General features: G+C 43.9%; 2 protein-coding genes across 17 annotated transcripts in view; one reads left to right on the top strand and one right to left on the bottom strand.

Annotated features, from left to right (window-relative positions):
* The window catches only part of SH3TC1 (SH3 domain and tetratricopeptide repeats 1), a 120,497-nt gene that overhangs the window by 50,088 nt on the left and 56,397 nt on the right, over positions 1-14,012 (bottom strand). The window lies entirely within an intron of this gene.
* The window catches only part of ABLIM2 (actin binding LIM protein family member 2), a 66,738-nt gene that overhangs the window by 1,520 nt on the left and 51,206 nt on the right, over positions 1-14,012 (top strand). For all 16 annotated transcript variants that reach the window (XR_014501968.1, XR_014501969.1, XR_014501970.1 and 13 more), the window contains exons 2-4: positions 4,928-5,071; positions 9,973-10,156; positions 13,214-13,323. Coding sequence is in view for 2 of the 16 variants with exons in the window: in XM_083399020.1 (XP_083255146.1) it covers positions 4,928-5,071; positions 9,973-10,156; positions 13,214-13,323 (438 nt within the window). In the remaining 14 variants the exon portion in view is untranslated. The remainder of the gene's footprint in view (positions 1-4,927; positions 5,072-9,972; positions 10,157-13,213; positions 13,324-14,012) is intronic.

The raw sequence follows: 14,012 nt of genomic DNA, 5'->3' as shown, positions 1-14,012 counted from the left end.
CGAACCAGAGCAGCGCAAGGAAACACCATTTACCTTCTCGCCTATTTATCTACTTGCACTTTGATGTGATTTCAAACTGCTAGGTTGGCAGGAGCAGGGACCGAGCAACGGGAGCAAACCGCCGACCTTCTGATCAGCAAGCCCTAGGCTCTGTGGTTTAACCCACAGCGCCACCTGCACCCCTGTCATATACAGTACAGTAATTGTTGATCTCCTTGATGGGAGGGTGTCCACAGGGTGGGCGCCACCGCCGAGAAGGCCCTCTGCCTGGTTCCTTTTGACCTCATTTCTTGCAGTGAGGGAACTGCCAGAAGGCCCTTAGAGATGGAGCTCAGTATCAGGGCTAAACAATGGGGGTGGAGATGCTCCTTCAGGTATACAGTACAGGGCCAAGGCCATTTAGGGCTTTAAAGGTCAGCCTTGTGTACAATGGCACAGTGTGGGTTGACAGCACCTGGGCCGGGGCAAGTTTTGTGCACAGCCGGGGCGAGAGCACATGCCGGTGGGGTGCGCAAATGGTGAACAGAGCCCTCCCAACCGGCTCCTTGCCCGCTGCCTCCACCCACCTCCAACCGACCTGCCGCCACATCTCAGCTGCCAGGGCTGCATGGTTGTCATGGGGGTGCCTGATTGTGCCCCCTCGAAAATGTGCGCTTAGGGCCGTGGGTCCCCCTTGCCTCCCCCACGCTACGCCTCTGCTTGTGTGAACTTGCCGTTGCTTTACCTGGCAGAGAAGTGAAGCAGGCGGCAAAATCCCACCTTTCTGAATGGTTTTGCCTGTCTTTCCTGGTTGTGTTGTTGCGATTTCCTGATCTGCACCCGTGGCGCCATTTCAAAAAGCTTTAAATTATGCAGATCAGATATTTGGGAGAAGAAGCAGTATAGTCTGCAGCCTTTCTCCACCTGTGGGTCCCCAGATGTTGTTGAATTACAACTCCCATCACCCTTAGCTAGCAAGGCCGGAGCTCAGGGATGATGGAAGTTGTAGTCCAACAACATCTCGGGACCCACAGGTTGAGAACCGCTGGTAGCAGGTAGAGTGTTGGACTTGGACCAGGGAGACATCGGCTCAGATCCTTGTCACCGAGTTTACTGGATAACTTCTGGCCAGTTTCTGGTTCTCAGTCTAAACAGCTTGTGAGAGAGCTGCTCCGAGATCCTTAGAGTAAAGGCGGGACAACAATCTGATAGAGGGCTAAATTCAACTCTTAGCTTCCTCCTAGCTTCCATGACTTATCTGCTTGTATCTTGCTCCCGTAGCATCGTTCCTCCTTGCAGTTTCTTAAGTTTATTTAATTTTATGCTTTGTTTTTATGTTAAAGTGCATGTCTGCTAATAAAAAACAAATAAAACAAAAATAATAAGTGAGTATTCACATGTTTTGGCCTACTAGTGTGCCTTTCACTCTTCATTTGCAGTGGGAATGGGCATGGAGGAGCATAGTGGGGAAAGTAGTGTTTATGTTGCATGCCATGTGTGGAACATTGACTTCTTTCTTGCTGATTGCAGAAGATTCAGCATCACTGAAAGACCCTCATGTGCCAAGAGCAGTGCTGACTACTTAAAATTAGGTGCTGCTAGCAGTGATAGCACCAACACAGTTCAGTACTTTCATGGTTTATTTAACAAATGCCACATTTCACTGCTTGTTCACTTCTAAGGAAACACACTTAAGATCCAGCTGGCAGACTTTAGGTGCTGGTTTTGAACTGGAATGCCACAATTATCTATATCTGGTTTATAATATAGCACTAAAATAAGGGCGGTAAAATAAGAGAAAGTAGAAATTTACACATCAAGGGGTGTATTTGCGTCTCCCAATGCAAGCAGCCACATTTGACATCTGCATTAGCAGGAACAGAAGTTATGTTTATCTGGGAGTTTCCTATTGGCCAAGAGCATAACTTTGCATCACCGACCAAGTGTTTGTGGATGAATGAATTCCCTCAAATAGAGAGCAGCCTGTATTTTTGAAATTGGAAACCTTGAATAAAATGTGGAACTATTTTCTAGGTCATTTATATGCTTGTCTCCTATCTTTTACCGTTTGGCTCTCAAGAGTTTGCTATTTGTGTTATACAATACTTGGATTTGAAATCCATTTATAAATAGTAAATACTGGAAATGATGGAGCCAAAATTTGGGCGTTAGATGTAATCCTGCATAGCTTTCATGCCGCGCGAGGCATTGGGGCTTGCTCAGCTGGAGGGGGGGGGAGCTCTTTAAAGAAGCCAAAGGTGCCACAAGCTGAATCGGCCTGGTGATGCAGCTTGCTGCTCTCTCTGTGACATGAGGGGCAGAGCACGATGGTGGCTTCACACAGCAGTATATTGGAGGTGAAACTGCTGCTGCTGCTGTCCCTCTTCTTCCAGCACCCGATACTGAAAGTGGAGCCGCCATCTTGGTCTGCCCCTCATAGCAGTCCTGGGTGGTGTATCAATACATCGCCCAGGCCTAATCTCAGCCAACAAAAAGAGAACCAGAAGGTCAAAGGGAGTAATTTGCACTTCAAGGGGAAAACATATTTTTCTCAACCACCTAATAGATATTTCTGGAAAAAATGGATAGAGTGTAAGAGTTCAGCTCTAAAGTGATTGGTTGCTCAAAGAGATCTTGATGTCTAAGTGTTGATCCTCTACTTCAGTGATTTATTGCTGCGGTCCGTGGTAAAGTGGCTTGCAAGCTTCATTCAGGTGAAAAATACAATTAAAAACCATACAGCAGCTAGCAGAGCACATTGCAATTGTTACAGCAGGCAGAAAAATGCCCCCTATAGCATCTGAGATGTGATTTGTTGCAATGAGAGTGAGGATCCTCTACGTTGCATCACTTTGTGGAATTCCCTTCGCAAGAGGGCTTGCTTAGTTCAGCCAAAGTGTTCACTTCTCTTGGAGACAGGGGTGATGCCACTCCATTTATTTTTCATTCTGCCTGTTTCATTTTCTCACTGCTTGGAATGTTCAGGAGCGTTTTGTTACCTTGAGTTTTGATGTGAACAAAGTTTTCAAAAAGCATGCAGTCATTGTCCACAGAGTTAAGGCACTGCAAATTGTTCACTGGACAAAACTGCAGTGATTCCAGGAGTCTTCCAGGGCACCAAGATGCAGGACACAGCCCACATGTGAAGAACACTCTAGATGATATTCTTGGCCCTTGTAGCTAGCGTGGGTTGATCCAAAATTCTTATCCCATGGTTATATCAAATGATTGATTTACTGCGCAACCACATTTAGATTTGCTCTCCTTCAAGCATAAACCAGAAGGGAGGTTTCACCTAGGGGTGTGTGATCACCCTCCAGCATCTCCCCAGAGTTCAGCCACACTGGTCCGCCCTGGTCAGCCAACCAGACACAAAAGGAGCCAGTCTCCTTAGGCAGATGGGGGGACCCACTCACAACATCTTTCCCCTTGACACACTGCACATGCTGTCATTGGTGGAAAGAGCTAGGAATACTTGCAAACAAAGTACTCTCTGTCAACACCAGGGGTCAGCAAACTTTTTCAGCAGGGGGGCGGTCCACTTGTGGGGGCCGGATCATATTTTGAAAAAAGAAAATGATGCAAGAGCACCACGAGCCCCGGGGGCTGCTTACCTGTGTCTTGCGAGCAGCAGGGGCTGGCGCTGGTGGCAGTGACATTATGAGTGGCGTGCGAAAGGGCTCCGGAGAGGGGCTGCTTAAAATGGCGGCTGCTCGAGCACTGCTGCTACTGCTGGCACCAACAAAGCCCAGCCCCCTTCCTCCTCTAGGCAGGGCGAGGAGAAGCCAGGAACAGGGAGGGAGGAGGTGCTGCCGCCGTCGTGTGAGGGAAAGGGAAAGAACGCGCACGCTGGTGATCCACACAGCGATTCCTGGACCGTCCGTGGGCCGGATCCAGACGGCAATTGGACCTGATCCGGCCCGTGGGCCTTAGTTTGCCTACCCATGATCAACACCATAAGCATCCTTTTGGCTGTGCAACACAATAGGAAGGCATGATAAGCAACACAATGCAGCTCTGTTTCAGTGGCGGCATCAGAATTTTTTTTTGGGTGGGGCACAGAAGTGCCAAAGCATATTTCTAGGTGGGAGTGTTGTGTGCCACATATTAAGATCTCTGAAAGCAAAATAACTATGTGTTAATGACAGGAGTCGAGCAAATGAGGGGGTAAGTGGGGAGCAAGCTCCTTTTTTTGGGGGGGGGGTCCACTTGCCTCCCCTGGCACCATCCATGCTCGGTTTGCGTTCATAAAGGTGGTGAAATCAACCAAGTACATAATCACTTCTAAATGAATAATATGGGACAGACTTAAATTAAGGTCAGAAGTATTCCCTTAATATCATTTAATAATGAAAAATAGTTTAGGAAATTGTCTGAATGTGGCCTGCAGTTCTGATAATCCTATTTTAGAAAAGAATAAAGGTCAGGGTAAAGTCTTTCCTACTTACTTTCAAAATAAACTTCCTTAAATAAAATAAGATATCTATCATTACAAACAGCTAGAAAAAATTCCAGAACCACTTTCCATAATACTTCCATTGATCATAACTACATATGTGTAAATTTAAAAATAGAATAAACATGAGATCATTTGATCTGTTGCTGCACACAAATGTCTAATAAATAGCAATTCATTGTACTCATCAAATGGATCTGTACTCTGATGAGTGTTGATCCCATATAAATGCAGACAATACTGGTATGTTGTTGGGATCTGATTTTGCTATATAAGCACTGAAGTCGCACCAAATGGTGTAAAATTGATCTTTTTTTATTTGCTTCCTAAATACTCGCATTTGAAGTCATTAATTTCTCTGGTATTGTACTTGATTGTATGTGCTGACATTTAATCTAGGATCATGTTTGCCTGCCGCAAACCGCTTTCACATTGGGGCGTGCTCGTTAAAGTTTGCATTGTCCTAACGGGCAGACTCTTTCTTTCTTGCAGCTTCTCAGCCACAGGCTGTGCACAGCCACTTGGAAAAGCCTTCTGGTGCTGCAATCCTCTGCAATAATTGTGGAAATCCATGCAAAGGAGAGGTGCTAAGAGTACAAAAGAAGTATTTCCATATTAAATGTTTTGTTTGCAAAGGTAGGAATTTACTTTTCATATTGTCTGCTGTGTGTATGGGCATGGAAACTTAAAGAGGTGTAAAAATCATTGAGATAGGCAGAGAAAAGCACATGCAGTTCTCTTCTGGTATGCTGTAATCCTAGAATAAAAAGGCACTTTCAGGTATTAGGCAAAACGCAGTGCTTTTTCTGTGATGGGAGACATCAGTATGCAATACCAGCACCTCTGTTTGTTGTTGTCCATGGCAGCCATTTTGTGCTGGCACCCATGGCACTTTTATCAAGATTAGAGAACTGGCACTTCATTTTGTTTTATTTACAACGATGACAACAAACTGCACACTGGACAAATGCACACACCAGAGCAAACAAAACAGAAGATAAAAAGAAGTGGAGCAGATTGAGAAGATCTGTGATGAAGGTCTACCACTTTTGTAAAAAAATCTAATTAGCATCTCAAGCTTTGAAGAGTAGGAAAGTGTCCCTCTAAGATAAATGTTTAACCTTTTCCTTACTTGTGCTTCCCCCTGTCTAACCTCCCTGCCCCTGCAGAGCGGTACTTCTGCCTGATTGACTGCTGGGTCACAACTTAATGGTTCCAGCTATGGAATCTTTGCAGTCAAGGCCCTTGATTCACTCACAGCCCCAGCTTGGCCTTGATACATGGTCCAGCTTATTTGTTGTAGCAAACAGCCATTTTCCTGTGCAGTTCCACGGCTGGTGTCCCTCCCAGACGGAAGTTTTCAGCTCCTGAATATCGCCACGTAGGGCCTCCTCTCATCATTGGCACCATTCCCTTACAACCCTTTTATCCAGTAGCCAGCAGCAGTAGGCACTGGTCATAGCACCACATCTTCCAGGTTGGAATGATATTACTACTGGCCCCTGCGCCCAACTTGGTGAGAGTGGGAGTTGGCCTTCCATATACAGAAGGACAAATCACAGTTGGCACATGGTAATACCAGCAGGGTTGGGCAACTTAGAACACTCCAGATATTGCTGGAGTTTCAACTCCTGTCTGCTCCGGCCAGCTTGGCCAATGGTCAGGATTGATGGGAGTTGTAGTCCAACAGTATGTGGAGGGTCACAGGCTTCTGTCTTAACTTCTAATAAGTTAGTCTCCATGGAATTTGTATGCCGGCTCAATTTGTATTTTCTTGTGGAATGGGAAAGATGCTAATTTTAAGTAGTTTGTTTTTAAAAATGTCTATGGTACTTAGTAATGTTTTAAAATCCATATTGTTGCTCTGTTAGGTGTAATGTTCTGTTGAGACTGTGGCAGCTGAGGAGAGGGGAAGAATTTAATTCATGCCAACAGTTGCCATAAAGATACGCCCCCCATTTTACAGTGGTGCCCATATTTGTTGCCAGTGGTGAACACCCCTGCTTCTGTTGCCCACAACCAGCACAAAAATCTCCCTTATCGGTGCTGTCGTACGAAAACTCCAAGTGAGGGAAAGAGGCCATTCTCCTCTCCTCCATTGAAACGAGGGAGGGAGCAGCTTTTCTCCTGTAAGATGGGGCAAGGATGGCCAGACACTGTTATGCACTTGCATGCTCTTGTCTTTCATCCTCCATGTGCCAAGTCACATGGATTTGCACAGTTCTCTCACTCCTGCTGCCTGCAAAACAAAGGCGCCATTGGAGAGACCACTAGTGAATACTCTCTTCATTTCCAGGAAATGGGCATCTTCACGTAAACGGAAGATGAAGGTGAATGAGGGCTGGCAGGAATTTATCCACTCAGTGCTTGTTGTTATTCTCTCTCCCCACCCTGGCATTCCTAAGCTCCCCACGGCCCAATTGGGGGTAGAACCACCACCTCCCCCCCCCAAAGTTGGAGTGCAGTAACAAGCTTTGGAAGCAGCAGTATTTTCCTTGTTGGTTGGGTTGCTTGGGGTTTGCTTGTCTAGTTCAGGTGGCTGCAAAACTTGAGCAGTTCAGAGCTGCTGGTGATCTGCTGAGTGAAGGTGGACATTATTTTCTCTCTCTCACCTGTTCATGAATTAGGAAAGAGGGATGGTGTGAACTTTCTGCAGCATTGCTCTATGAGAAATCAGGCTTCGAGCATTAAGCCATATTTCATTTTATTTCATTCAAGATATTTAGCATGGAATCACCATACACCATTCCCTCATGTTTCATGGAGATAGACATTGTAATCCTTCTGCATTTTCCCAGGGCTGCTTCTTTCTTCCCACAGAAAGCCCAACATTTGGGTTTTCCCCTTCTTTTCGAAGGACTGAAGAATAGTCACTCCACAGGTTAGGAGTTAGGAGTAGACCATTAGGTCTACCCTTCCATCTTTTGTTTTGATAATGGGCAGATGAACCTATCGCAGATCTCCCCACATTTGCAGCAAGCAACATTTTATAACATTTTATATGAGTTGTTTAGATGATCATAATCATGAGAAGTACTAAATGGGGGAAAACACTAAACAATTACTTGCCCTGATCATGATTTTGAAATCATTTCTTTCTACAGAGCACATACAGAGTGCTTTCATCACTGCCAAGTAATTGCAAGAGATGGTAGCTCTGCATTCCCCCCCCCCCCTTCTTCTCTAACACTGCAATCCTATGCATGTTTATTCAGAAGAACATCCTATTGTGTGCAATCAGACTCACATTTTCCATAGGTCAGCAGCTGTTCTTGAGTATTTTGTGGTAGTATTGGACTTCACTGCTGCTACGCTAATATGGTTAGCTACCAAAGCCAGGTGCAGTTTGTTCATCAGCAGGGTGACTTCAAACTTTTGCAGACTTTTTTTTGCTTTGTTTTTCTCAGCTTCAAATTAGTTGATGTGTACCTTCTCATACAATACACATTGATTATTTCAGGAGCTAGCAGGGCACTAAAGTTTTCATATTCCTTATGTTTCTAGACAACTATTAGTCAACTCATGGCAAACAGGAGAATGTTGATGTGCAGCCTGATGGCAATCTGCAATCAATTCTTATTATTGACTTTTTATAGTAGGTTATTATAATAAATAGTAATTGAGAGGAAGAAGTAAATGGTGATTAACAGAGATTGCAGGGCAGGCACTTTGGTGTCTCAGGGATTTGGTTTGGCTTTTCGCTCACAGCAATCATAGCTTTGAATGGTACATCATGCTTACTGTTGTACACACTGAATCCAGGCTGACCAGGCCTTCTCTTAGAGCAAAATAGATACTCTGTCATCTCTTCAATGACAGGGATATGATAGAGTGAATTTCCTAGATTTCACTCATCTCTTCATGTGCCTGAATGAATTTGCCTTGTCTGAATCCCCCAAATGAATATTTTCCCATTAGTTTTGATATTCTTTATTGCTGGTATATGCCAGGGTCTTTTTTTTTTTAAAGGACACCTCCAACCCCCTAAACAGTCACTGGGTGGGTATGGAAAGAATGAAAAAAGAAAGCAATCTCAAAGGCCTCTGTAACAGGATAGTTAGAGCCAGTGTGGTTGCTAGCTCATTGCTTCTGAGAGAATGGAAGCAGTATCTCACACTGGGCAAGCCCAAATGTCAGCTTTGGGCCTCAATGTACACATGGCAAAGGAGACCTGTGATCTTCTTCAATGCAGTTTTCTTCTTCTATGCAGCAGCGTTTGGCTGCTAATCTGATAATAGATATGTTTAGCCCTTTTCTCTTGTGCTGCTTCCCCAGTCTGAATTGCTGCATCCTCTGCTGAAGGTCCCATTAGTCTTGCCTGGTTTGGGGAAATGTTGGATTTAGTATTCCCCCACAATGAGAATGCTTATATGTAAAAAGCACACGTACTACTTGTGTGAACACTGTAATGGAGCTGTCAGAAATGCAAGCAAGATCCCCCTCTTGCAGGGAAAGGAGCTGTGATCTTGTGTGAGCTCACAGCTCTCAGGCTATACTGCTCACATGAGTAGACCACATGCATGTGCAGACAAGTTGGCTGACAGCGTTATTATCAGAACTAACTGAGAAAATTCAAAGACTGGAAACAAACTATTCCATAGTTAACGGAAAGAAAGAAGAAGGAATATGCTAAGCCATGTGTGAGTTAATAACAGGAGTTGGTATATACCAGATCAACTCCGCTTGCTAGTCTATAAATAAATTTGCTAAAAGCTACTGTGTGTAATCTGAGAGAGCCTGCATAAGAACATAGCGTAAAGTAAGGCTGTTTCAGATTACACAAGGAGGAGGTGCCATTTGCAGGACACCAGCCAGAGGATGAGTTATTCAGTGATCTATCATATGCTCTTTGTTTAAAACCAGTCTCAGAGTGAGCTGCTGTATAAAAGTATATAATGCATTCAAAAAAATCTTTTAAAAATCCAAACCACAGCAGCAGTAAATCGGATTATATCACAGTGCTGTGGGAGCAATAAAACATCTCCTCCACTCAACTTATCAAATGGCTCAGTAAATAAATAGGCATTTACACCCATCAGGGTTGGCGCCAGCCGAATCTGTGATGGGAGGGCATTCCACAACTGGAGTGCCACCACAGCAAACACACCCTTGCGAGATGAAGCAAAGATGAAACATTTTCCTGGCAGTTTACCTGCCTGAAAAGGCACAGAAGGAAAAGCCCTTTAAAAAAATTCCAGCAACATGCCATGTGCTAAAATCCATAGCAGGGGTTCAGTTCTTTATCATCTGTTTGAGTATATTGAGTCTTCAGTATATGCCCTGTCGTAGTTTATATTTCATTTATCACTATGTGCCAGAGTTTCTTTATTTTGGGACAAGTCCAGAAAATACGTTTTATATCAGCATTATTCATTCTACAATGAGTTACGCTGTACCTGTAAAAGGTATAAAGACCTTTAGGCATCTCGTGAGGGGAAAAAAGCCATGTACAGCTTAAAATAACTCAATAAGTGATGCTCTGCCTTCTTAGGGATGGAGTTTCTTTTGTCATATATTGTGTCCTGTTTTGCCCACAGCATGCGGATGTGACTTGGCTCAAGGAGGATTTTTTGTAAGACAAGGAGACTATATCTGTACTTTGGACTATCAGCGCCTCTATGGGACACGGTGCTTCAGCTGTGATCAGTTTATTGAGGGAGAAGTGGTTTCAGCACTGGGGAAAACCTACCATCCAAATTGTTTTGTGTGTGTAGCTTGCAGGTGAGTTTACTTCTCTGAAGCTTTAACGTCTTACCTTTATTTTTAAAAAATGAGATGGTGAGAATTGACCTAGTTCAATTCCAGGAATGCTTCTGTTCACCAGATTTCCTCTTCTGACAGCTATTGGACTTTTTACTCCAGGAACTGTTCCAGGTGCCCTTGGCCCCACTAAGAACCTGCCATTCTCCAGTGGGTCCTAGGATCTCTGGAGGCTTCCTTGACACTGCAGGCCTTGCGGTGTGTGCTTAGGGGCCATTATTATTATTATTATTATTATTATTATTATTATTATTATTAACCAAGACCGTATAACACCGGTCCTGAAAGTCCTACATTGGCTCCCAGTACGTTTCTGAGCACAATTCAAAGTGTTGGTGCTGACCTTCAAAGCCCTAAACGGCCTTGGCCCAGTATACCTGAAGGAGCGTCCCCACTCCCATCGTTCAACCCAGACACTGAGGTCCAGATCCGAGGGCCTTTTGGCGGTTCCCTCCCTGCGAGAAGCCAAGTTACAGGGAACCAGGCAGAGGGCCTTCTCGGTGGTGGTGCCCGCCCTGTGGAACACTCTCCTATCAGATGTCAAGGAAATAAGCAATTATCTGACTTTTAGAAGACATCTGACAGCAGCCCTGTTTAGGGAGGTTTTTAATGTTAGATGTTTTATTACGTTTTTAATATTCTGTTGGGAAGAAGAAGAAGAAGAAGCTGCTGCTAGTGTGGCTTCCCTGCCCAGGAGTCATCTCCATATGTCCATTAAGGTCTCTGGAGATATTGCAGGTGTCATGGGCAGTGATGGAGATACAGTGGTACTTTGGTTTGCAACCGCTTTGGATTACAACCACGTCAAACCTGGAAGTGTGTGTCCCTTTTTTGGATTACAACCCATTTGGGGGGGGGGGAGGCCCCATTGGTGAAAGCGTGCCTTGGGTTACAACCTGTTTTGGTTTACAACCGGACCTCTGGAACAGATTATTGTTGTAAACCACAAGGTACCACTGTATGTCGAGTGACGGCCTCAGACGACGCAGGAAGTTTCTGCTCATGCCTGCCTCCATACTGTATCTTCAGGGATCATGACGCTCACTCATGCACTTGTGAAATGTGCATAGGTTTTCACCACTTTTTATGTATTTACTGTCTTTATAGCCAACCATTTCTTCAAGTAGCTTAAGGTGGAATAAATAGGTCTCACCTTCTCCTTTAATCCCCACAACAGCCCTGTGAGGTAAATTAAGCTGAGAGGCAGTGAGCAGCCCAAGGTCACTCCGTGAGCTTCATGGCCAGGTGGGGATTTAAAGCCTCCTCTCCCAGATTTAAATCCAGGTTTAGTCTTGGCACTAACCACAACACCACACTATTTTAAATGGCTTTATTGGGGTACCAAAGATACTTTGTCTGTTGGCCGTGAGCCTCCTTAAAGAAACATAATTTATCTTTCTGTGCTTCATTGGTCTCAACGCTCGCAATACAATGCTTTCTTGAGGGGAAATCTTGGATGAGCAATCTCCATTCAAAGTTTTCACATTGAGATAATCTGAGACACAGGAGACTATCTAGCTATCTAGCAATTGTATCAAATGGGACTATGGTGTTGGAAACATGATTTGTCTGCTTGGTTCATTCAGAGTTGGCTTTGTCATTGGAATCCAAGATGGCTGCCATGAATTAATGTTTTGGTTAATATTCCATCCCCACTGGTTTTAGTCAGATATTGGAATCAGAGTTTCTGTGTGCATTATTTGATTGCCCACATTACTTTTCCGACATGGTTAGGCTCCCTCTGACTAAAAGCCACATTTTTTTTCTGCCTGTGGCAATGAGATTTCTATAGGATCCTTTCACCATTCTTGATCACCCTGCTGTTATACTGAGAGGGATAAAACTTGGTTTTTGAGTTCTATGAAGCTGCTGGTCACTTCTAGAAAGTGAATATTGTAGAATACACAATGGATACTTAAGTATGTCTGTGGAAGAACAATTAGATGATGGACTGAGCTGTGAAAAGAGCAGAGAGAGCCACACTTCCCCTTAAGTCTGTACCTCTTTGCCACATTTTTAGTTTGGCTTGGAGCTGGGTGTTCCCACTTGTCTTTGCCTCATATTTTGCTTGGTGAAAGACCCCTTAAACCCTGTGTTTTCCCATTCATTCTTCCTATAATCAGTAGTCAACTTTTCGTATTGTCTCCAGCTCCACCCACCTGTGGAGTCAGAGAATTGGAAGACCAGATAATCAGAAAATCACATGATCGAAAAACCATAGAATCCAAAAACAATCATTTTGATGTATAGAAAATGAGTCATTACTTCCCCCAACACAGTTCCCAGGAAAACACATCAGGAGCTATTTTAGGACCAGTTCAGATGCGGAACAATTTTTCATTTTGGTTTTCCACAGTTAGATGTCTGTTCCAGTTCAGCAATAAGCAGCAGTTTTCCTGGGGAAAGTGGTGGGACTCCAAGGGGGGGGGACCCTCTCAGACCCCTGATGCATAATACTAGAAATCATGTGTCAAATGCAGATGTGGATGGGCCCTTAGATGAGGGAGAAGGAACAAACAGAATCCTTCCATTGCAGGATGGAGAGTGAGGTAGGAGCATCTGTGGAGGGAGTCTTTCCTAGGGTGGAGATGCATTGGCAACAGAGGCTGAACTGCAATGTGGCTCTTGTATATTTTGCTGGGATATGGCTCATGCAGCCAGTTCTAAATAGGTTCAACCCAGTATGCCTTGGTTTGTACGTTCTGTTATCAGTCAATTTCTTGTTTCAGAAAAAAGCTCTGCAAAAGGTTGATGTGTATTTTGAGAAGAATATTTTGAGAAGAATATTTTTTAAGCTGCTATGGTACCTCAGTTCTTTCCCAAGGGGAAGTAAGCATTCTTCTTCAATGGCGCCTCTTAAATGCTGAGCTTTCAAGTCACTGGTCAGATTTGCCAGCTGGAAATGAATGATAAAAGAGCTGAAACTAAGTAAAGGAGTCCCTTTTATAAAAATAGAAATGCAGTTGAAACATTGCAAGGTTCTTCATTTTCTAATGCATTTGATTTCTTTTGCTGCAGGCAACCTTTTCCTCCTGGGGACCGCGTAACTTTCAATGGCAAAGACTGTATCTGTCAGAAATGCTCTCTGCCACCTGCTGGAAGCAACAGCAATTTTCCAGTCCTCCGAAGTAAGAGCAGATTAAAAAAATTATATGACTGAGCTTTTGAAAAATGGTTTCCCCCCAAATTTTGCTAACATTCATTTCTTCAGTCTCCAGTTTCATGTTAAATAGTTCCATGAATGTGCTCTGAATATTTTAATATTAACTGACTATTCATCAAATATTTGACTTCTCTATTTCATATCCAGTGCTTTGATTTCAGTAGTTAATACAGTGGTGCCTCGCAAGACGAAATTAATTTGTTCTGCGAGTCTCTTCGTCTAGCGGTTTTTTCATCTTGCGAAGCAACCCTATTAGCGGCTTAGCGGATTAGCGCTATTAGCGGTTTAGCGGCTATTAGCGGCTATTAAAGGCTTAGCGGATTAGCTGCTAAAAGGCTATTAGCGGTTTAGCAGCTTAGAAAAAGGGGGTGGGGAGCAAAAAAAAATCTCAAGACTCGCAAGACATCTTCGTCTTGCAAAGCAAGCCCATAGGGAAATTCGTCTTGCGAAGCGCATTGAAAAACGGAAAACCCTTTCGTCTAGCGGGTTTTCCGTCTTGCGAGGCATTCGTCTTGTGGGGCACCACTGTATTTGGTAGCTAGTATTTGATAATATGTGACAGCTGGAATATTTAGCTTTTGACAGGATTTAACCATTGACATGCAATGATATCTGATAGCTTTTGATGCCATGCAACACTGTTTTGCAATCTAT

Source organism: Podarcis tiliguerta (genome assembly GCF_965153285.1).
Source record: "Podarcis tiliguerta genome assembly, chromosome: 9".
Taxonomy (NCBI): Eukaryota; Metazoa; Chordata; class Lepidosauria; order Squamata; family Lacertidae; genus Podarcis; species Podarcis tiliguerta.
The sequence above is the reverse complement of the archived record's forward strand: the minus strand, read 5'-3'. Positions and strand labels throughout refer to the sequence as shown.